Consider the following 22,243-nt stretch of genomic DNA (forward strand, 5'->3'; position numbering starts at 1 on the left):
ATATGTATATATGTAATATATATTTTTTTGTAGTTTTTTTGTTCTTGTTTTTTTTTTTTATACATTAATGTGTTTATAATTAATTATTATTATTATATACGAACAATACAGCAGTCTTATTTAAGATGAATTTTTTTTTTATATTTTTTTCTTCCTTTTTTTCAAATAATTATTTTTATTTATTTTATGAAACTTTTAAATTTAGCTTAAATTAAAAATATACAACAACGTTTAATTATTTAGGTTTTTTTTTGTATTTTTCTTTCTGTTATGGTTATTTCAATAATTTGTTCAATGTTTTCTTTAGGTTTTTTTTTTTTTTAATTTTTAATTATAATGAAAACAATGCATTTTTATTTAATTATTCTTAATATTGTGTGTGTTTTTATTTTATGTTTATAATTTGAAGGAAACAGCGGTTCATCATCCGTCACGAATTATATTTTTTTCCTTTTTTTTTAATTTATTATTGAATAAAATATTAAAAAATTATCAGCCAAGTTTTTTAAACTATGATAGAAAAAACCACAAAGAAAATAAAAAAGGGTAGTAATAAGATATTGAGAGTCAACATAATTTTGTTCGGCCTGTTAAATATAAAAAAAAAATATAATAATTAAACTCTAACAATAATACAATACATGGGAATACGCCTAATTTCAGTAATTTTTTTTATTGTTTGTTTTGATTTACCTACTAAAATAGTGACTAGGTGAAGAATATAACCCTTCAGAAAATTACATTTTTTTATACAATTATAATTATAAGGTTTTTGTTAATTTCCAATGTAACAACACAGAAAATAAGAATAGTTTCTTTTTCATTAGTGTTAGTGTAAATTTGCCTATTATTTTCTTTAATTATTATTAATATTTAAGGATAATACAATTTAGGGAGGGTTCCCATTTTTTTTTGCCATATACACATTATAAAGCTCTTTTTTTTTGTTTTTTTTTTTTCAATTTATGTGTATACATTATTTTGCGAATTATAGATTAAAAAAAGGAAAATAAAAAAAAATGAAACAAACATGAATGGAAACAAAAATATATACAATATTATAATAAATCAATCAACATAATTGATTTTATATTATTTTATACAGAAATAAATAAGAACTTTTCGAAAGTTATATATATAAATACGTGTATTGTTTTGTTTTTTTTTTTCAAATAATATAACTACATCATTATAATTTAAAACAACAAAAAAAGAAATGATAATAATAATATATATATATAAACGAAAAATTAAAATAATAATAAAAAAAAATTAACATGACAAAGGTTGTTCACATTGCTCAGAGCCGATACTTTCTGTAGCAAAAGGGGTGGCATTTGTTTTCGAATGAATTATACTCCCATGAGGCAGGGGGCTCTCTGCAAAAATATATATTTGTTGTTTTTGTTTTGTTTAGAAAATAAAAACGTGAAGCTTAAAAAGTAAAGAAAATATTATGGAATACATAAATAAATAAATACAAACAAACAATTATATTATTGTGGAACTTAAACCAACACAAAAAAAAAATAGGAGTGTGATAAAAGAAAAATAGAAATAAACTTTGAGGGTAGTAGACCGGAAAAAAGTTGCTTCACGTTTTAATAGTGGCTTGCAGCTTCTTTCCGCTATGAGTACAAAAAAAAAGGAAGACAGACAAATGAAATTCAAAACGAAAAAAACATAAGAAAATGAGGACAAAATACAATGAAGTGTCCTTTGCATGAAATTGAAAAAAAAAAAAAAAAAATAATATAAAATATATAATATGTAGGTATTTATAGTATATTATTAAAAAAAAGAGTTGATAAATATTGCACTAATTTATTACTAACACGAAGTTTTTTTCCAAATATTTTTCTAATTTTTTATTTTTTTTAGTTTTTAATAGTTTTTTTTTTTATTTTCTTTTAAGCGTAACTATCTATAATTAAACTAATTATTTAATACTTTAGTTAGGGTCAGTATCATCATTTATTGATCTTAAAAATTCTGAAATTTAATTTCATAGTTATTGTGCTGTAATTTTGCGAATAATTTAGAGATTAAACCTTTTTTTTCGCTTAAAAAATAATCAGCAAGGATTTTTATGACGAGATAAAAGACAAAAAAAAAAATAAAACAAATAATACTGCACTCAAGTAAAATTATAATACATGATTTATAAAATAAAATAAGTGCCAACTTATTTTTATTGTATCGTGACTTTTAAGTCAGAAAATGTATTTTTGGCGGAGATCAGTGTTGATAAAAAATTAACCGATGGTTCGTCTATTTTTTCCCATGCATGATGGGCTATTCTGCTTTTTAAAAGGAAAGGATTAGGTGCTTTTTATGATGTGGAGAGCATCTTAACCAAAAAAAGAGCTTGGGAACGTTTTGATTCTACGAATTCAAAAATGCTTTTTGAGGCCTTAAGTTTCTATTTTGATGCAAAATTAGATCCTTGCCATTAAGTTTGAAAGTCATAACCATTACGCAAAAAGCAGATTGAGAACGTTTTGATTCTACGGATTCAGAATTGGTGTTTGAGGCCTGAAGTTTCTATTTTGATGCAAAATTACATCCTTGCCATAAAGTTTGAGTGCCTCCTCAATGAAAAAATTGAAGTATTGGACCTGTCTGGTAGTATTTCGGGCATGGTTTCAATAGAAATCACCTTTGGTAGCTTCTAAAGATAAAAAATGTAGAAAGACTTATAACAATCTAAAATTAGATGGTCAAAATACTGAGTGGCAAAATGATAACAAGCTCAAAACTGCAATTTTATCATGTTTAAAATGTATGCTCTGAAAACCGTTATCATAATGCATAAATGCTTTTGATAATCGTTTTCCAAAATAGTTCTTCTCAGTTGAAACAAAAAAAAAGATTAAAAATTAAAAATATCCGACATTAATTTTTAATTCATTCATTATTATTTTAATATTAGGATATTTTCTTAAAAACAAATTGTTTATTGGTGCAGTACTATTTTCAAAAATGTAAGTAAACATTTTTCGAATTTAAAAATTTAGTCTTTGTAGTCGTACAAAGAAAATTTAATTAACGTGCAGCACACAACTTCTTACTTGACCTTAAAATAGTCCAAGAGAATTATTCATACCTAAGTTGAAAAGATAGCATTCATTTTAGTTAAATTGTTGTTGCTCATAACGCACTTGAACCCAGTTTTTGTTATTTCAATTTTAAAACAAACACACCGTGGCAATGTTTTGTGCGTAAAAGACAACATAACTGTTGTAACGAGATGAACCAATGTTAAACCCTATGACTTTCTTGAAATTCATTGGCCGGGTTCAATGAAGACCACATGAACTTAACTTCTGAGTTTTTAAGAGCTTTGTTTAATCAGATGTCACAAAGAGATTGGTGACATGTGGTTCTAAACAATCAGAGTATCTTAAAATTCAGAACTTAAGTTCAGGTGGCCTGCGTTAAACCTGTGCATTTTCTGGTGTTACTGATTGTTTTCATAAAAAGAAAACAAAAAGCCTAAAAGTCCAGCAAGTAAAAAAAGAAAAACCATGAAACCAAACGAAAATACAGAAAAATAGTCTGCTTATAAATTCGTAGAACTTTAAAATGAGATCTTGGCTTTAAAGAGTTCTTTAAAATAAAACAAAAATAGCCAGTTCCAGAAATAATTTAATACTAACAATTAGAAAGGGTTTTGATTTTTGAACATGGTTTACGGTTTGATTGTTTTCAAAATATATACTTTTGAATCTCATTTAGTACATTTGGTAATATTATACGGCAAAATACCTAACTAACAAATTAATAATAATAAATTAATTCATATTAGGTACCTGAACTAATTGGCCTCTTGTATTGCCGATTTTTATTTTAATTTTCTTGGACTATAATTTTGTTTAATTATTATATTTCAATTCAACCCATTTAAAGTGCTATTTTATTTCATACGTATATGTGTGAGCATGCTGAAAGCTTGTTTTTTTTTTTTTTTGGTTTTAGTATACTTTACTTATTTTTTTTTATATATATTTTTGTTCTACTAAGGGTATAGCATATATATATTTATATATATTTTATGTATGATTAAAGCTTGCACAAAATGTTCGCAATCTTTGAATAATAGAATTTAAGTTAATTATATTTTAGTTTGTATTATGTGAAATAAACAAATAAAAAAATCTATGTCTTTCTTCGCATAAGTAATGTCTTGAGTATAGGCTACGTCTCTTCAAGACTACCCGAAGTGGTCGCTAAATGAATACTGCCAACAATACTATTAGTACTGATAGTTAAGCCTCCGCCATTGGTTGTGCCAGTAGCAACTGAGGCAACAGTAACAGTTTTTTGAGCTTGTTGCACAATATTTGGACTAATCGGAGTTAGCGGAAGCGAAGTGTTGTTTTGATCGTGTTGACCATTATTATTATTTGGACTTAGACTAGTTATGTTATTATTCTGATTACTAAGCGATTGAGATTGAGATAATGTGGCAGAGGAAGCCGTGCAGGAAACAGAAGAGGAGGAAGATGAATTATTTAAATTTAAAGTGCTCAAAACGCTAACACCACCACAAGTGGTTACTGTGCCACCCGAAGAAGTCTGAAATGTTGTTGTATGTTGTTGTGATTTGTTATTTGGTGAGGTGGCAGGTGTTAGAATACCCAAATTAACTAAATTTGGTAGAGTCATTGTTTTGGCTGTTGGCGTTGTCGTCGATGTGGTAGCGGTGGTGCATGCTTCAAATTTTAATTTACCGTTTTCCAAAATTGCTGTGGTACTTTCATTGTTGTTTGCAGCAGCTGATGCCGCTGCTAGTTTCAGAATCTTACTGGCTGTTACATTGGCCGCGATAAGATTCGTCGTATTGGGCTTGGATGATGACTTAATGGAGATGAGACCAATGTTGCCGCGCATTAAATGATTGGTAGCAGCAACCGCAGAACCCGCAACAGATTGATTGATGTTATTTGTGGTGGCAACAGACGTATGCTGTTGTTGTTGTTGCTGTATACTGCCGCCGCCATTCGTCAAATGGTTAATCTGTGTGGACTGTTGTTGACTTTGTTGCTGTTGAATTGAAGGTGGCGGTGGTGCCTGAGTAATGCAGTTACCGTTCGTGCTCTGGTTAATGTTGTTACAGCTGCCATTGCTGCTGGACATGTTGCTGATACTCGATGGACTAAGTGAGCCTAGCGACTGTGAGGGTGATGTGCTGCGCACCATAACGTTGGTAACATTATCCGGTGACGCATTGTGTGCCACCAGTGCATGGCTCTTCAGTCCTTGGGCAGTTTTGTAGCTCTTGCCACAGTGACACTTGTAACCCTTGCGAACTCTGTTTTACAACAAAAATTCAATTACAAGCATCGTCTTAAGTTTTTTTAAAGACTTTGTATTTTTAAGTTTGTACTTACTTGCCATCCTTTTTGTGGCCGTTCTTCGAGTGATACTTTATGCCATTGACATTCTTGTATCGCTTCTTACATCCGGGAACAGGACATGCGAATGGTTTCTCATTCCCTGGTGTCCCATTACTCGATCCGGAATGCCTTTTGCATTGCAAATAATTCGAAAAAAGACATTTTATATATAAAAGATTCATTTACAGTTTTTGTGAGCATTCACCTGCTCCCATATCTCATAATGAACTCTGAACTGAATTCCTCTGTAGTCCAAGAATCATTACTATCCTCCGACTCAGAGACAATCATTTCATCTTCGTCCAGTTCACTACCTGTTGATTAAATAAGCTCAGTTTGTTTTAAACACTGTCATAAGAGATGTCTTCAATTTGTAATGATAGAAAAAAAGAACACAATTTGACGAACCAGTTGGTGTGTTGCTGCGATTCGAAGACGATAAGCTGTAGCTGTGATGTTTGATAGCCAGCTTTCGTTTGAGCTCCACCCCAGAGGAGCCCAAAAATGGGCTCTCTTTACGGGCTGCATCCGATATGAAACGCAGTACATAGCTGAGAGGCAAACAAGCAGGTTGTGCTTGTTCTTTTTGTTCAACAACTTTTGGATCATAATCTGTAAATAATTGAAAATTGATTTAAAATATGAACTTTAAAAATGCTTTTAAAAGAAAATGTTTAATGATGAATAATTAAAGACGTCTGTTCCAACTGAGATTAACAAAGAAAGGGTATATATGCGTTTAATAATAAAGAATTAAACAAAAAGAAGTTTTGTGGTTCACAAACCCAAATTATTTTAGTAGAAATACGGGAACCTGTGCTACCCGGAGCAATTTAGTAGACGTCTGTTCGCCTGTGATATGAGCTCAAATCGAATTATTGTCAGGCAGTTAGTGTTAAAAGTTCGAGTATCTTAAATGTATGATTATAAGCTTAGAGTTGAAAATGTGATTGAAAAACTATGCCATCATTTGGGAACAAAAATTGTGTATGGGTTATACAGCTCACATGCGATTTATAATGTAAAAGAATATACAGAAACAAAGGTGGAAATTAGGGCTAGTATAACGACATCCCATAAAGCTACTCTCAAAAATGGTATAATCTTAAATAAAGACACTTTCTGACGGTTAAGTTTTACTTCCATAGCAAAGTAGTATGGCTCTGGTTCCACTTGAAATCAAAATGATAATGGGAATAAGAAGAGCTTCCTTCGAAATTTTACATTTTGTAAATAAATTATTCGACCCAAGAAAGGTATCCGTCGGAACGGAAAATTGTCCGATTTTATACGAATCATGCTTCGAGGTGTGCTTCCCACAGGTTAAAACTTTCTGATTAGTATGAAGTCGGGCAAGTTTCCGCTCCGACGGTTACCTCGGTAAGGCCGATTAACACGTTGTAGTTAAGGCCATATCTCTGAAACTTGCCTGATAGTTTCATGTATCTTCGCTTTCTGAGAGAAACATGATTAATTAAAAAAAAAAAAAATATCAGTTTAATGACTGCTAAATAAACTTTGTTTTATTTAAATATGAACACTGTACCAATCGGTGTATATTCCAATATTTTAAAAGATTTTTACTACTTTTATTGATAAAACATCTCACGTCATATTTTCCCAAAACAACACAGATAATTCTCAGTATACTGTCAAGAATTAAATATTATTATTCATTCATTTTCTCAAATAGTAATTATATTCCTACATACATAAGTATGTAACTTATGAAGCAGTATTTATAAATGAAGGTTTAAAGTACAACTACTAGAATTTCGAATGTATTTAAAATGAGCTTGATTGTTGATTGAATGAACAAGTTAAATGCAATGTGGAAAAAGGTCAAAAGTACAAACAAATGTTGCGAAGTTACAAATCGAATTTGTTTAAAACTAAAAATTAATTGTCAACTAAATAAAAAAATTTTTTTTAACTAAATCCATTCACATTCAAACAAGTTTCGATTATGTTTATGCTTTTGTTTAACTGTCATATTATTCACTAATTTCAAAACAAGTTTTATCTCAAAGCATGTAAAGTGAATGTAAGAAGTTGCAAATTTTTCCCAAACTTGGTACTTTGATGAGTTTTGACATCTAGAAGACAAAATCTGAAGTAAAATTTTGGTTTCCAACTGGTCGAAGTTGTCACAAAACATGTTTTTCTATAAAACTTGTTTTAAAATTTGTCAATAATATGGGCGTAATTGTTTGATCATTGTAACGGTAATTTTGACTAAAATCTCCAATGGAGGTCCATTCATTTGCCGTCTCTAAACGGGTATACTACTTCAGTGTACTATATTCGTTGTTGTCAAACCGAATAGAAAATTAGACTCAGTATCATATCGAAACGACGTATTTTATAATGGTTAAGGCAGCATCTGGCGTCAGAATAGACTTGGTTATTCAAAAATTATAAGGAACAACCTGCAAGAATCTGCTGAAAGTTGGGTGTAAATCACAAGTCCAAATCCGTTTAAAAACGCCGCCACAATCGCAAGATTTAAATGAGATCGAATATATTCATATGAGCACCCTACTAAAAAAAAAGAAATGATATCAGGACGAAGAGTGATTAAAAACGTGTTCTTCAGGACGAATGGTCTTAAAATACCTTAGAGCTAATATTGAGTGAGATCAAAAAACGATTTTACTTTAAATCTGAGTAAATCTAAAAAAACTGAAAGAGACGCTTCTGTTTGTATAGGGAAATAGAACATTTCTTGAATTTGAATCAAATAATATTCATGAACGCTGAAAACACGGTACAAGAAAAGTTATATGTATCAAATGTTATTCATGGGACGTAAAGGTTAAAGTTAAGGTTACGAACGTTGCGACATTTTTTATCGACTCCCAAAAAAGAGGAGGTATCTAATTCGTCTGAAATTTTTTTTTTTTATTGTTACCTTATAACTTTGGACTGAGTGAACCAATTTTGATCATTCTTTTTGTATTGGAAAGCTGGTGCCTGCAGTGTGGTCCCATTACAATTTCGTCAGTTCTGGCTATAGATTTAATCAGTTTGTATGGGGGCATTGAAGTTGTTATTAAAATAGGTCAGAGCAAATATTGAGTGAGGCCATTCCCGTCGAAAAATGAACGTGATTGACTGATATGACGACGTCGAATCTCCTACACAAATATTTTTACTGTATTTCAAACCAATAATCACGAATTAACGGATGAAAATTGTACTAAAACTCCAAGAAAGTTTTTTGCTCTAGAAGGGCCTAAAGGAATTTGAGTAAAATTCTAACTTTCTTACACAAACGCATAGAGCTACGGACGGCATGACGAAAAGCACTTTTTTTAGACTTCCTCATAAAGGTAAAGTTGATTTTGTTTTTTTTTTTTTTTTGACACGATACAAATACATGTCCTATACCTATAGCAAATAAAAAGTTTTCAAGTCATTAGGTACTAATGAATTGATATCGGACAGAGGTAAATCTCTTATAAATTTAACTACCCCAGGGATAATATACCTTTAAAAAACATATGAATTGATAATGTACTCAGTAATTTCGATACATTAATCTAATTCCCTTCAAACAATTTTCGATTATAAACCATAAATAGAACTTTCAATTTTAATATGCGTAGATATGTGTGAGACTAACAACGCTTATTGTCTTTTCCATCTATCATTTATTTATTACCTACCTATTCAAATATTCTAAATCACACGTGTAAACCAATTATGTTTTGTGTGTGTGTTTATGTATGAGGGTTGTGTAATAATATCCTTACCGATATCGTTACAATTTAATCAAAATATGTACATATTGATATACTCGTATATATAATATTCCTTACAAGGGGGGAAAATAAATTACACGCAAGTTGGATTGTACATATTTAGCTTTAGGATATTTTTACTTTTAACTTCCTCTACAGGGTAGGTGCATAGGAGTATAAATATGTATAGGTTTCGACAACTAAAAAAAAAAAAACAAAATTACTTCCACCTTAGCTATAGGATTTATGCTTTTTTCGACACCTTTTTTTTAATATGGTGGTCTTTTGAAAAAACAAGAACTCGCGTAATTCAAGCGTTTCATTTCAGGTGCAAGAATACACTGAATTTCTACTTTTTAAGCTATTTGGGAACGCATATCGCTTATCACTAAAATAATATTTACGACAGTATTCTTTCTTGTGGGATCCATTATATGTACGTACTTTTCCAAAGCCGTTGGCAATTCTTGTAAAGTGCCTACAATGTTTTAGTAGAGTAGTTATTTTTTCTTTTGGACTATTACATTAGGTTGTCTCGCTGCCAGGCAAACGAAACGAAGTTTTTCTTTCACTTTCTCAGCTGGAACTTATCCGAAGTTACAACAATGCTATCAGAATTTGTTGCCCTGATTTGCAATTTATTCAACCACTGTTTCTAGCACTAGCACGGGAAATGAAAATATGTATATCTCAGAGGTCACAGCGCACCATTGGTTTTCAATGGATAGTAAACTAGGAATCGAGGCAATTTAAAATATTCGAGAAACTTAAAAAAGGAAATGATTGACTAATAGCGTTCATTCATTCTTTTTATTATTTGTATGATATCGACTGAGCTCATAACACTCCAACTTCACTGGTCCTAAGACACCATCTGTGAGGTTCCCTTTCTCATATTGTATTGCTTCTCTCTAGGTGCTTCTCCTGCTGTCATCCAAAGCATCTTCACCTCCGCTGTTATCAATTATTATCATGCGTTTTGAACGTTGTTCAACATTGTCAACTGAATTTATTGTTATTGAAATTGTGTATTTAAATGGACACAAGCGTCCACAGGTTATTTTAAAAACCCACAAATCCTACCCTCTCCTTCCCGTGGTGAACATCGAGTGCCTAATACCTCAATCTAAGATTGGGTAAAACTCTAGGAGAAAGTTGTTGGTTTTAGGAAACGAGATGTTTTTCCAATAAGGAACTTCTCCCTGGATCTATGCGACAGCGAATGAAAATCTTACCCTACATTTACAGTAAAGGTAAACTACATAGTGGACACATTAGAGGCTTGGCCAACCTCCCGTTCTTGCAGTTATTAAAGGACATGGACCTCCAGGTTAAGGGCTCTTGCCGTCGAAATAACAATCCGCCTAGGAGTAGTGCGATTTAAAGGGTCGGGCAGAAAAAAGCTAAAACACCACGACTGCCACTACAGGCAACAGAGTTCATTTGGATGCATCTTAGGAGGCAGACTTAGGCGGAACGTCATGAGTTTAAACTGCGGCAGTGAGCGCCTCACCACGATTCGCATCAAGGCTTAATTCACCAACTTAAATCTTATATTTGAAAAGAAGTCTTCATCTTCCGATAAACATAAAGGATTCAGGCTAGTCGACTTTATTTCCGGGCAAAATATTGTCATATCTAGTACGCGATTCCCGCATCTTAACATTCATAAAGGGAAATCGGAATCTCCAGATCAACCAACCGTAAACCAGAACTATATTTATTTAGATCGATGGTTGACATTCCTCCAGTATTATGAACGTACAAACGTTCCAACCAGCCAACTTTGACTGTGACTACCACGTGGTAGTAGCCAATGCTCGGATGTGGATATCCAGACCAACACCAAGAAAAAGAAATACTGTCCCAAGTCGTAGACTACAATCGCAATATATTGCCGGGCCTTTTTCCGATTTCGCCTACGCCGCCAGCAGAAGTATAGAGAACCATTTGCAACATTGCCAAGAAGACTAGGCCACTCTAACGAAACCCCTGGTTTGATATTGAATGTAGGCAAGCATATGCAGCTAAATAGAAAGGTTACAAACCGGTTCTGCAAAGACAGACTAAAGTTTTTGAGTACAAACAAAAACAACAGAAGAACACCGCACCGTAGTAAGCGAAAGCAGCGCCCAAGGAAATAAAGGGATTTTATAGCGAGAATGAGGTTTGGAAGTTTTGGCTCAAGGTTATAATCCAAGTACTGGTGTAATTGGTAATAATGACATCATGGCTCATATGCAAAAAGAATGAGCTTAAGCTCTATCTCCCTTTTCAGTATATTTTCTAGAGATCTATCTCAAGAAAATAAGATAGATCTGAAGAAAATTTACTGAAAAGTGAGATAAGAGCTTAAGTTAATTTTTATTGCATATATTGCATGTAGCTCGTTAATTTTGCAGCTAAATCATCTGATTTATTCAAATCAAAAACAATACATATATTAAACTTAACTACATATAGTGTTCAATTTCAATGTTTAAGTAATTTATTTTTGTTAGTGCAGTGATTTGGACATATTCAACCCTTATAATATCTCAATAGGGTCCAAAATCATGAAAATTGTCTATCTGACAAAAAAACCAAACACTCAGAGTGCAACCAACTTTTTAAAGAATTCTTGTTTTTATTTTATTCTTTAAATAAGTTATTTACTATAACTGTATGTATGTTTATGTCTCAAAAGATACCAGTTTATTATTATACATGTATTAATCTCTATCACAATATTGTAATCGGAGTACCTACCTACCTACAATATTCTGACTAAGGTTTCTACGTATTTTAATTTGAATGTTATGAAATGCGATTTATCATCATCATTCGCCATTCAATTTAAACAAAATCATTATTTGCTTTTATTTTTTGTAAATAAATTTAATTCAAGTGAAACAAAATTAGGACAGATCAATTTGCATGCTCAAAATCTGGAACAAAAAAAAAAATAACTTTCAAAAACCAATTACGAAATAAGTAGGTTTAATTTCGACTAAGATGGATAGTTTTCCAATTCCATGCATTTTAAATAAATTTATTATTTTTTAGTAAGCATTTAAATGTTCTAATTTCTTATTGAAAACATATGTAACTAATGTACATTATGTATTTTCCTATTACATTCAGAAAAAGTGATTCCATCTTGTTATCTTATTAACCCCATCAACATTTTACCTAACAATCGTTATGAATGGTAAGTAAGTAAGTAAGTGTGTAAACACAAAAATCTTGTAACTTTTTTTAAATTAAAACAAAATAATTGTATCTACCACCTAAGTTAGTAGGTACGTATCTATGTATTGGAATTCTATTAAATTTATGTAATATACCTGGAGTTGCAATGAGACATTTATTTTACAATTCAACCATATCATATTAATTAACATCATATTGTATGAACTAAGTAGGAATTCCATAAAAAAAAAAATAATCATTATCAAGCAGCTGATTGCAGAGCAAACACCACTAACCCTATAAACCCACACATCTACATACATCTACATAAATTCTCAAGAAATCAATAAAATGCTGAATTCGGTGTTTATTTTAATGTAACCTAACCGAGTGTCGTCGAGTCGAGTTGAGTGGTGATGATGCACATGCGAAATGAGAATTCCAATCCCAATATTAATACAATCTGGAGAGCTGGAACATAATAATTGTGGGATTCACCCTTTTTTCAAATCAAAACATACTATAATTTACCTTTAACTATCTTAAAAGGTTACTTAAACTTAGTAACAAATAAATACCTAAAAAAAACTTGGTTGTTGATTCATATACCTAGATTATTATTATTATTTGATTTAGCTTTATCTATTCCATCGAGTTCTTTTAGCGCTTGCTCACGACACAACTCACGAGGTGCTCTTGTATACCTGCATGTTTGTTAATAGACACACACGAATGCACACACTTCGTTTGTTGGTGTGTATAGGTAAATTGTGGTGTGCCTAACTTGCCTGCCTACTACCCCGTCTCATATATTCGTTCCCCCACATATCTCTCTTCTCAATAAAAGCCAATAATATCAAATATCAATTAAATTAATTAGCAACCATATAGGAAAAAGATAGATCTGCCTGTTATTGTGCTATGAGTGTTATTGCAACAATCACAAAATCATAAAAAAAAAACCACTGACCCCAAACACACAACACACAGAATAGTGCTGCAGCCCCTCCCAACAAGATTCCCAATTCCATTCACAAAATAATAAAGAAGATAGAATAGTTATTAAATAAAGTTTAAAAAAAGGTAAACTACTTACCAATGTGAGTATCCTCGATGTGCTGGATCAAATCACCCAAACTAGGAAATGTGATTCCGCAGCCATTGAATTTGCAGATGTTGATCAAAAACACGGCCATGTCCTCTCGACTATGACTGCGGAATCAATGGGATGCGATGGCGATGGGACGTTTTCGAAATGATGTCGACGACGTCGCTCTCGCTCTAGCTCGCTCGCTCTCCTCGTCCTCGTCGTTGAGCTGCTGCTGTTGTGTCAATTTTAACACAATCTTCTCAATCTCTTCAACCTCAAACACAGATTGCTGCTTGTGCTTCTGCGGCAAGTTATACTGTAGCTTTAGATTTATCTGTGCCTTTGATAATTGTGGATTGTATTCCCTTAATTTAGCTACGGCTACTTTCCGCTGGCAGCGGCTGTAGCTGTCCAGGTTGTGGCCGTGTGGTGTTGCCTCCACCGCGCAGAGCGCAGCAATAACAAATCAATTTCCTTCCCTTTTCCCTCCCCCCCAATTGAACCAACAAAATGGATTGGATATCGAACTCTATAACCAAAAAGCCGAAAAACCGACCAAATCAAGAAGAGGCAACCACCGCGAAAGCCCCAAAAGCAAAACTACTAGAGCCGAGAGCAAACAACACAGAAACAGAAGAAACACACAAAAAAAACAACCCGAATCCGAATAGTACCACACCACACAACAGCCACAAATATGTGTTATGCAATTAGTTTCTTCTCTTTCTAGGCAATGACAACGAACGAAGACGACGACGACGAGTACAACGACGATGTCCAAACCAAAAAACGAAAGAAACTATGAATTATTGCGCTGATGTGATAAATATATTTACAAAATGTCTGAAATTCTGTAATATGCGTACTGATTGCTAGTTGCTAGTTGTTGACTCAAAAAAAACGTAAATCGCGAGCGAGTCAAATACTATCCAAATTACCGAGGTTGCCTGGCAATTGCGACGTCGACAGGAATGGCGACAGCAACATGATTGACGGAATATAATAATATTTTAGGGAGTTTTTTTTTAACTTTTTTTTGTATTAAAAAACTTTTATATTATTGCGATTGCGGGGGCTGCTGTTGGGTAGATTAGTAGAGAAATAATATCCCTGACCAGCCTGTCCCTGTCTATTGCTGGTGTCCGTGTCGTCGCTTGGCTGGGGCTGAGACTGAGATTCGCCTCCATCTCGTTATATGCTATTATTGTGGTGACATTTTAAGGGTTTCTTTTATAATGATTAAAATGGTGTTTAATTTAATGTATTTTTTGGGCCGATAATATATAAACTAAACTTTAATCGCAGAAGAATAGTTGAGAGATTAAAATTTATTTTTTTACTTTTGCGGCGAATCGCAGTCGCAGTTCAAAGTATATTTAATTTTTTTTTTTTGGACTAGAATCGACTTTTGGATTGGATTCTAGTCTTGATTTTTTGTAGTGACATCTATCATGTGATAGGAGAAGTAGGGGTTTTGATCCAAAAATGGCTGACAATTTTGACAGATAAGTGACAGTTGGCAGTGGAGAGATTTGGAGTGTGTTCAAAGAGTGGGTGATTTGTGTGAAGGGTTTATATGATGTTGGCGTTGGGTAAGAGGATGTAGCACATTTTAGTTTTATAATTTAAAAAAATTTTAAATGTGTTTTATTTTTGGGCTTGGGGTGATGTCAGAAATACTAATGTTGAATTTCTTTCAAAGAAAAAATCAAATTTAATGGGATTTTTTCTTGAAAATTATATTCCTTTCAAAAATGAATAACCTCAAACTTTCAGGAGACCGATTCTTTTTTAATCCATATTCCATTAAAAATAGCAAAACGAATTGTAAACGAAAAAGTCGTTTTGGTTTTCGCTCTGCAGTAGGATGTTAGACACAGCGAAATTGAATCCACCTCTTTTTCGCACACAAACAATTGCCGACGATATAAATTGTGTGCGGAAAAATTACTTGTTTGTTGTTGTTCATTTTGTTATTGCATGCCTTTCCAAAATGTGCTTGTTTTTATTTTATCATTTATGTTTTGCAATTTGTGAATACTTTTCCAAAACAAAAATATCGTTGTTTTCCGTTTTTCAGTGCGTAACTCTAGAGAAAAAATCCAAATTAAATAGAGCGTTTTTACTCATTTGTCAATAATGGGTGCGTTCACGTACGCACAGATACCCTATCCAAGATACCTAAGTATCCGAACGTTTGTAAACACAAACAGCTGTTCTTCAAATCTCCCATAAGATACAAGAGAATCGAGAAATTTTTAGGATACCTTAAGATTTTTTTGATTGTCAACACATGTTTACGATCAGCTGAGATTTTATATGGGATTACAACAACACAAAGGTATCCAGATACCCTTGAATCGGTACGTGAACGCACCCAATGATGTAAGCGAATCTATCAAATCCAAATCTGACAGCTCCCACTTTGATGAACATGACAAATACAAATTTAAAATTTAATAAAACACAGGGTTTAAATTAATTTCCGTATGAATTTATTAGCTAAATTGTTGCTGACTGTTTGAAGACTCTTGTTAAATTGATTTAACTTTATAGTTCCCAAAAATGTTTTATAATAGAAAAACAAATGTCAGGTTCATCAAAGTGGTCAGTTTCACATTTGAGCACTTCTTGCTTAAAAGCCCTATCACTTTTTACTGTGCTAGTACCCTATCACTTCCGCCAATATTCTTTGTCAGCTCACTAATAAATTTTTATCTCATGTCGAATTCGTTGGAACAGAAAATTCGATCAGAATGGGAACAAATACCATCAAATTTATGAGAGTCTTTAAAAGACCCAATACCAAAAAGATTATGCGCCATTGTTTCTAACAAAGGGTTCCCAACAAAATATTAGTTTGAATTAATAAAATATGAACCTAAAACACCAAAAATATAAACAAAAAATATGAATAAATCATTATACTTTATTGTTTTTTACACATTTGCATTTTTTTTGCTCGGCTGAAAACGCATATTTAGGAAAAGTTTTGACCAAATTATTGTTTTGGAGTAAAATATTCTACAAATTGACTCTGTTTAATGAAAATAAAACAGTTTCAATATTATATGCCAAACTTGGTAGTTATACGATGTAAAATAACTTAGTTCTTGTTGAAAACTCTTTAAACCTCTTTCGTTTCCATTTTTTTGCTCGCTACTGTAAATCTTTTTATATATATTTATGCATAAGCTAGACCAATTCCAAGTGAGCAACAAGTTAGTATTATTACTAAAAAAAATTTAAAAGAAAGTCTCAATAAACTTTAAATGTAATTGTAGCAAACTCTGGCTCTCTACAACCAACGAGAGCCGAGTAATTATTTTTTTTAAAGTTCCAAATGAGTTACGGTTATTGATTAAAATGTGACAAACCTTTTATTAAGAAACAACGAAAACAAATAATTTATTCATTATTTTTAGCTCCCATACAAATTATCGAAGAATCGACTTAATTTTTTCTATAATTTGTATGGGACCTAAAATTTAGCTCGATCTGCGTACTAGGTCTTACTACTTTAATGTCGTTTTCTTTCACTCTATTAAGGAGTACTCTAAATTTTTACTTTTTTTTCTGGAGTGAAAGAACATAATGAAAGTCATTTTTTTTTTGTAATTGTGTGTGTGACAAGGCAAAAATGGATAATTTCCATGAAAAAAATAGTGATAACAGGCCTAAGGAAAAATTTTATGAATTGAAAAAAAAAAAAATTAATATTAATAACATATGAAGCATAATAAGCGTTCGTTGATAAGTCTGCTTCTACACGAAGACGCAAGGCGCAGAAATTATCTTCGAATTTCCTTTTGATTTTCGTTTCGGTGCGTCGCACGTAGTATTTTTTTGAAGACGCAAATTTGACAGCTATTTTCTTTGGTTATATTTTGTTCTTGTTTTCGTATGATGACTTCTACAGGAAGACGTAGACGCACAAGATGCACAAGGGAGAGAGAAAGATCGATTTCTCCTTTGCTCTTATGTGCATCTTGTGCGTCTACGTCTTCGTGTAGAAGCAGACTATGTATTTTAATTCTAAAAAAAAACACCAAAATGTACAAAAAAAAACAACTCCAGTGGGGTCTATGTGCAACGAAAACTTTTGAATAAATTAAAAACGTTACTATACACGCAAATGATACACAACCGACGAAGAAGACTGCGCGACCGACGAAATAAAATAAAACAAAACAGCAAAAAAAAGAACAAGATCAAAGAGAAACGTCAAACAGAGTCACAAAATTTTTTACCGGAGACTCACGGTAGAAAATCTTCCTTCCCTTTTTTTTCGAACTTTATTTCTCCCTTCCTCTTATGTGCGTCTCGCGCTTTGCGTCTTTGTGTAGAAGCGCACTTAGTTTTACTTTTGGTATTTTTTGAAGAACACTGGCTGAAAATTTTTTTTATTCGGTTTTCAATTTCATTTTGGAAAAAGTGAAGAATTAACGAAAAAAAATGGAAGAAATATATCTGGCGGAATATAATGCAATAGAAAATATATTCATAATGGTTGTTTTTGTTAATAACAAAAGAGTTTAAAAAAAAAAACTTTTCGCATTTTTTACTTTTCAAACAAAATTTTAAAATGTCAAACTTCAAATTCATAAGTGTGTGTGCAAATCGGTGTAAATCTGACTAAAAATGTGGAGTAAATCCGGGGCATGGTATAAAAAGACAAGGTATGATCATTAGAGCCGATCAAAAGTTCAAAAATAAGTACTAAAAGGGTACTCTCATTGGAGTGAAAGAAAACGACTTAAGAATTTATTGTTCGATCATTAACAGACGGAAATATTAATAAAATTTCGTATGAATTGATGTTTTTTTTTTTTAATTACTCTTGTTAATCACTGAAAGCAAACCTTTTTTAATTACTAAGAATTTACTTCTGCTATTGAATGCCACCGGTGTACACTGCCTCTTTTTTATTTTATACTATTGCCAAAAAATGTTATAGTTTTATAAAACAAAATTTTGAAAAATTTTATTCATAAGGAATTATTTAAGTTAAAGAAACATTGGCATAAGAAGTGTAAGTACAATAGTGGAATCTTTTGCTTATTTTTACTGAATAACTTGGTTTTGGTTTATCTGTGTACCTACTCGTTTTCACAAGCAAACTGCATAAAAAAAATATTTTTTCAGTTACTTCTCTTACGCGGAATTTTTGTTTTTGTATTTCATTTATTGGTAAATTTAATATTTGTATATTTTTAAAAATAATGGGGTTGGCACAAAAAATTCTTATGTCGATTCATTGTCAAGCGAAACAACATAAAACAAATTAATAATTCTGCAATATCTTCTTAATTAATCTTCTGCTCGGTTTTATAAAACGTTGGGCAAAAAAATTTAATGGCCCCTATATAATTGTTACGTTCGACCCCATCTTCAATATGCTTCGCAAGTTTGGACTCCATTTTATGAAATTCACAAAAGCCGTATTGAATCAATTCAACATAATTTCATAAGATTCGCTCTAAAGGGACTTCCTTGGTCTGATCCTTATAACCTGCCTCCATATGAACAAAGGATCCAACTTCTTCAGATTCAAACTCTATATCAAAGACGAGTTAATAATGACCTAATATTTCTCCATCAACTTCTTAATGGACACATTGATGCTCCAATCTTGTTAGCCTGTATCGGGATTAATTATCGCGGAGGGACTCACCACCTTCGAAGCTTTGAACTTTTACACGTTGACTTTCATAGAACAAACTATGGCATACATGAACCTCTTAATCGTATGTGTAAACTTTTTAACTTAAACACATCTTATATCGACTTTAATATAAGTAAGGTGGGATTGATAACAAGTTTTCAGACCAGTGCACCACTATCGTAATTGTTTTTCAATGTCTGTATTATTTTTATAATGTAATATATGTATGTTAATTGTTAGTTTTGTATCGTAGTATATATTTTTTGTGCATGTGTTATTTACTAACCACTAACACATGCACTTATGATGAGCCTCTGATTGTAGATCGTAGCTTACTCTAAGCTCACTACATCGGAATTTTCTGAAGTGTAAAAGGATGATGTCCATTGCTTTGATTCCAGTATTAAGGCCGCTAGACTACCGGTACCGATTTTCGGTATCTAACTAGTACCGAGTCCTAACTAAATTTTTTTATATCGAGATCCCAGATGTATTTTTAAACTAGTGAATAATATGGCCGTAATACTCAGTAAAAATTTGACATTCTTATAGGTTAGTGCTTGTGTGAAGAAATCACTTGGTACCGATTTAAGTACCTACTAACGATTGGATTTTGAGGAGCTACCTAGTACCGATTCCTACTTACTTCTTAGTACTCGTTCTAAATTGAGAGTTCTAAAGTTTAGTACCTGATTGAAGAGAGGATTTGATCCCGATTTGAGTACCTACACTTACTTAAGTACTACGACCAGTATTATCGCTAGGACTCATTGAAAAAATCGGCCGTAAGTCTATTTAAATTTTGTATAGTTATGAATAGAATTTGAAAAGAAAGCAATAAATTATTGACTGTGAAGTTTTCATTCATTCATAGATTACAGATTGTATTGCAAGAGTTGCAGGACCGATGGACGAAAGTACATAGCAAATAATTGAACGTGCGTGTTTAAAGCGATCATGATGCAGTTATTAAACTAAATGAACAGATTCTAGTATTCCCACTTTTCATGATCTATTCTGTTTCTGGTTTCTGTCCTGATAATTTAAAATCACAAAACATTTCTAATCAAGTGAATTTTATTCAAGAAATCCCGAAGGAATTCTGCTTTTGCAACAAAAATACTTACTCAATAAATTATAACAAACTTATTCGAGGAAGTGGAAACGGGAACCATATTTGGCTGGTGGTCTTGGGAAATCGTCTGGCAGACCAGGAGTTGCATCGGGATAGACTGTCTTTTCCTTTTGTGGTGGAGGTGGACGTGCGGTTGCGTGAATCTAAAAATTTAAACAAATCATCTTAAATAAATAAATCCCTTATATCAAATTAATAAAAAAATACTAACTCTTGCTCGAGTAAAGTATCCAAAATCTGGCCTTTCGATGCCCATATTATCCAAAACACATTTATCCAAAACACCTTGAGTTTTGCGGCAGCTAAATGCAAATAACATTGTTATAAATTCTATAATGAATTGTGAGAATAATGAGACTTACTGTCCAAAAGCTTGGTTACCACTGCTTTTGTCTAGACAAGTTGCATATTGCATGAATTCTTCATAACAAGTTTTCTTTACCTTGCGAAAGAAATCTAGAGCACAACCGGTAACAGCTTTGCCTTCGTTAATGCAAGCTCTCGGATCGTCTAGCTCTTGTCGACATAACATGAATTCCTGTGAACAAAAACTGTCGTTTATATTGGCTAGTTGAGGTTAGGTTATTACATAATTTGAAATGATCCCAATAATTTATTGTATATAGCAGTAGAATGATTGTTTCATGTTTTTTTTTTGCTAACTTACATTATTCTGAAATTCACAATGCTTTCCAAGATGAAATGAGCCAGCTCTTAGGGCTGCAGTGGATAGATTCAGTTCCTGAACTGTAAGTTCCTCCTCACTGGGTAGATGGATGTCATTGGTGATAACCATTTTGAAGAGATATTAAGACCAAATAACTGAACCAATTATTGATTTATATCGTTTCCCCAATAAGGATATTGATTATATTTTTCAAAATTACTGAATTTTTGAAAAATATAATTTTTTTTCAGTATTTTCTTTTTCTTAAATAATTTTGACAGATAAAATTGTACGTCAAATTTCTTTCGTTCAGTGTTAAGGTGGACACACAAAAGAAATTCACCACAGTGAATATCAAACTTTTAGTAATTGCTCTTTCTTAGCAAATTTCCACAGCATCTCAAACTTTTAAAACCTGAGTAGGGTGGATCTATTTTGTTTTAATTTTCGATTTGACTTGTTATATTATTGATCATAGTAAAACTGCTTTGAGATCATTTCATTTTTCAAAAAGTGTAAAAATGCAAAATTTTGTTTTCTACTACTACAACTACAATAGACAAATTTTGCACCATTGTATTTTATTTTTGCAATAGGGTTGGGGTATAGCAAAAGTGTAAGAGTGTACAAAAATTGTAGTCTTATTTGGTTGTTTTATTTTAAGAAAATGTTACACTTTTGCACTTTTATAACTATACAAGACCATTTGCATCGAATCGTGAATACCCCTATTAATTAAAAACTATTTCCTATTTTGATCAACACTTGGCTTTTGTACGTCGATATGGAGAAAAATAAGAGATAAGGCATATATGAGTTGAAGAATGAACAAATACGTATGGATGAAAAAGAGTATAGCCTCAAGCCAGAACTAATTGGAGGATGCAGTCGTAAGCTAATGTCATTTGTTGTTGTTTTCTTTGACTTTTTCACAAGTTTTCATCCGTCGAGTGTGGTTGTGAGCGCTGTTCCCCTCCGTTTCATCCGATGCTTCAGTCAATTATAGTTCTACCTTTAACTACAATGGCCCAAGAAGTGAAAAGTGAGAAATTTACAAAAGTATTTTTTTTTTCTTTCTAGCGCTATTTGTTTTTGGAAACAAACTACAAAAAATTTTTGTATGCCCAGTGCCTGAGTTCTGTAACTTAGTCGAGAACTTCTCGCATCGAAAAATTGTGAAACAAAAATTCCAAACGTTTCTCTATTTGGAAAAATAACTTGTTTCTGTATCTCGATGTGAGAAGCAACCCTGGAAATTTTGTATACCATTGGAATATATTGGAAACTGTCAAAAAAACGGAAAATATTTTTACCATTGGCCATCAAAGGTCATATAGACATAAGGGGTATTCATGATCCGATGCAACTGGTCT

The 22,243-nt window shown here is 32.2% G+C and overlaps 2 protein-coding genes across 3 annotated transcripts; both read right to left on the minus strand.

The window, feature by feature from the left end:
• Positions 1-1,150: 1,150 nt before the first annotated feature.
• LOC129915961 (probable serine/threonine-protein kinase DDB_G0282963) lies at positions 1,151-14,843 on the minus strand. Of its 2 annotated transcripts, XM_055995690.1 has the most exons (6): positions 13,410-14,843; positions 5,808-6,011; positions 5,605-5,713; positions 5,394-5,528; positions 4,734-5,314; positions 1,151-1,379 (listed from the first exon to the last, which is right to left on the minus strand). In XM_055995690.1, exons 1-6 carry the CDS (start codon positions 13,507-13,509, stop codon positions 1,273-1,275), a joined length of 1,236 nt encoding a protein of 411 aa, XP_055851665.1. In that variant the 5' UTR covers positions 13,510-14,843; the 3' UTR covers positions 1,151-1,272. The 2 variants fall into 2 exon arrangements, with proteins under 2 accessions (XP_055851665.1, XP_055851664.1); XM_055995689.1 differs by lacking the exon at positions 1,151-1,379 and having other exon boundaries at positions 3,685-5,314.
• A 5,284-nt stretch (positions 14,844-20,127) lies between these two features.
• LOC129916256 (NADH dehydrogenase [ubiquinone] 1 alpha subcomplex subunit 8) lies at positions 20,128-21,168 on the minus strand. The gene is made up of 4 exons (XM_055996105.1): positions 20,871-21,168; positions 20,566-20,741; positions 20,415-20,505; positions 20,128-20,346 (listed from the first exon to the last, which is right to left on the minus strand). Exons 1-4 carry the CDS (start codon positions 20,997-20,999, stop codon positions 20,215-20,217), a joined length of 528 nt encoding a protein of 175 aa, XP_055852080.1. The 5' UTR covers positions 21,000-21,168; the 3' UTR covers positions 20,128-20,214.
• Between the last annotated feature and the right edge of the window lie 1,075 nt (positions 21,169-22,243).

The sequence above is a fragment of the Episyrphus balteatus genome, chromosome 3 (genome assembly GCF_945859705.1).
Source record: "Episyrphus balteatus chromosome 3, idEpiBalt1.1, whole genome shotgun sequence".
Classification (NCBI taxonomy): Eukaryota; Metazoa; Arthropoda; class Insecta; order Diptera; family Syrphidae; genus Episyrphus; species Episyrphus balteatus.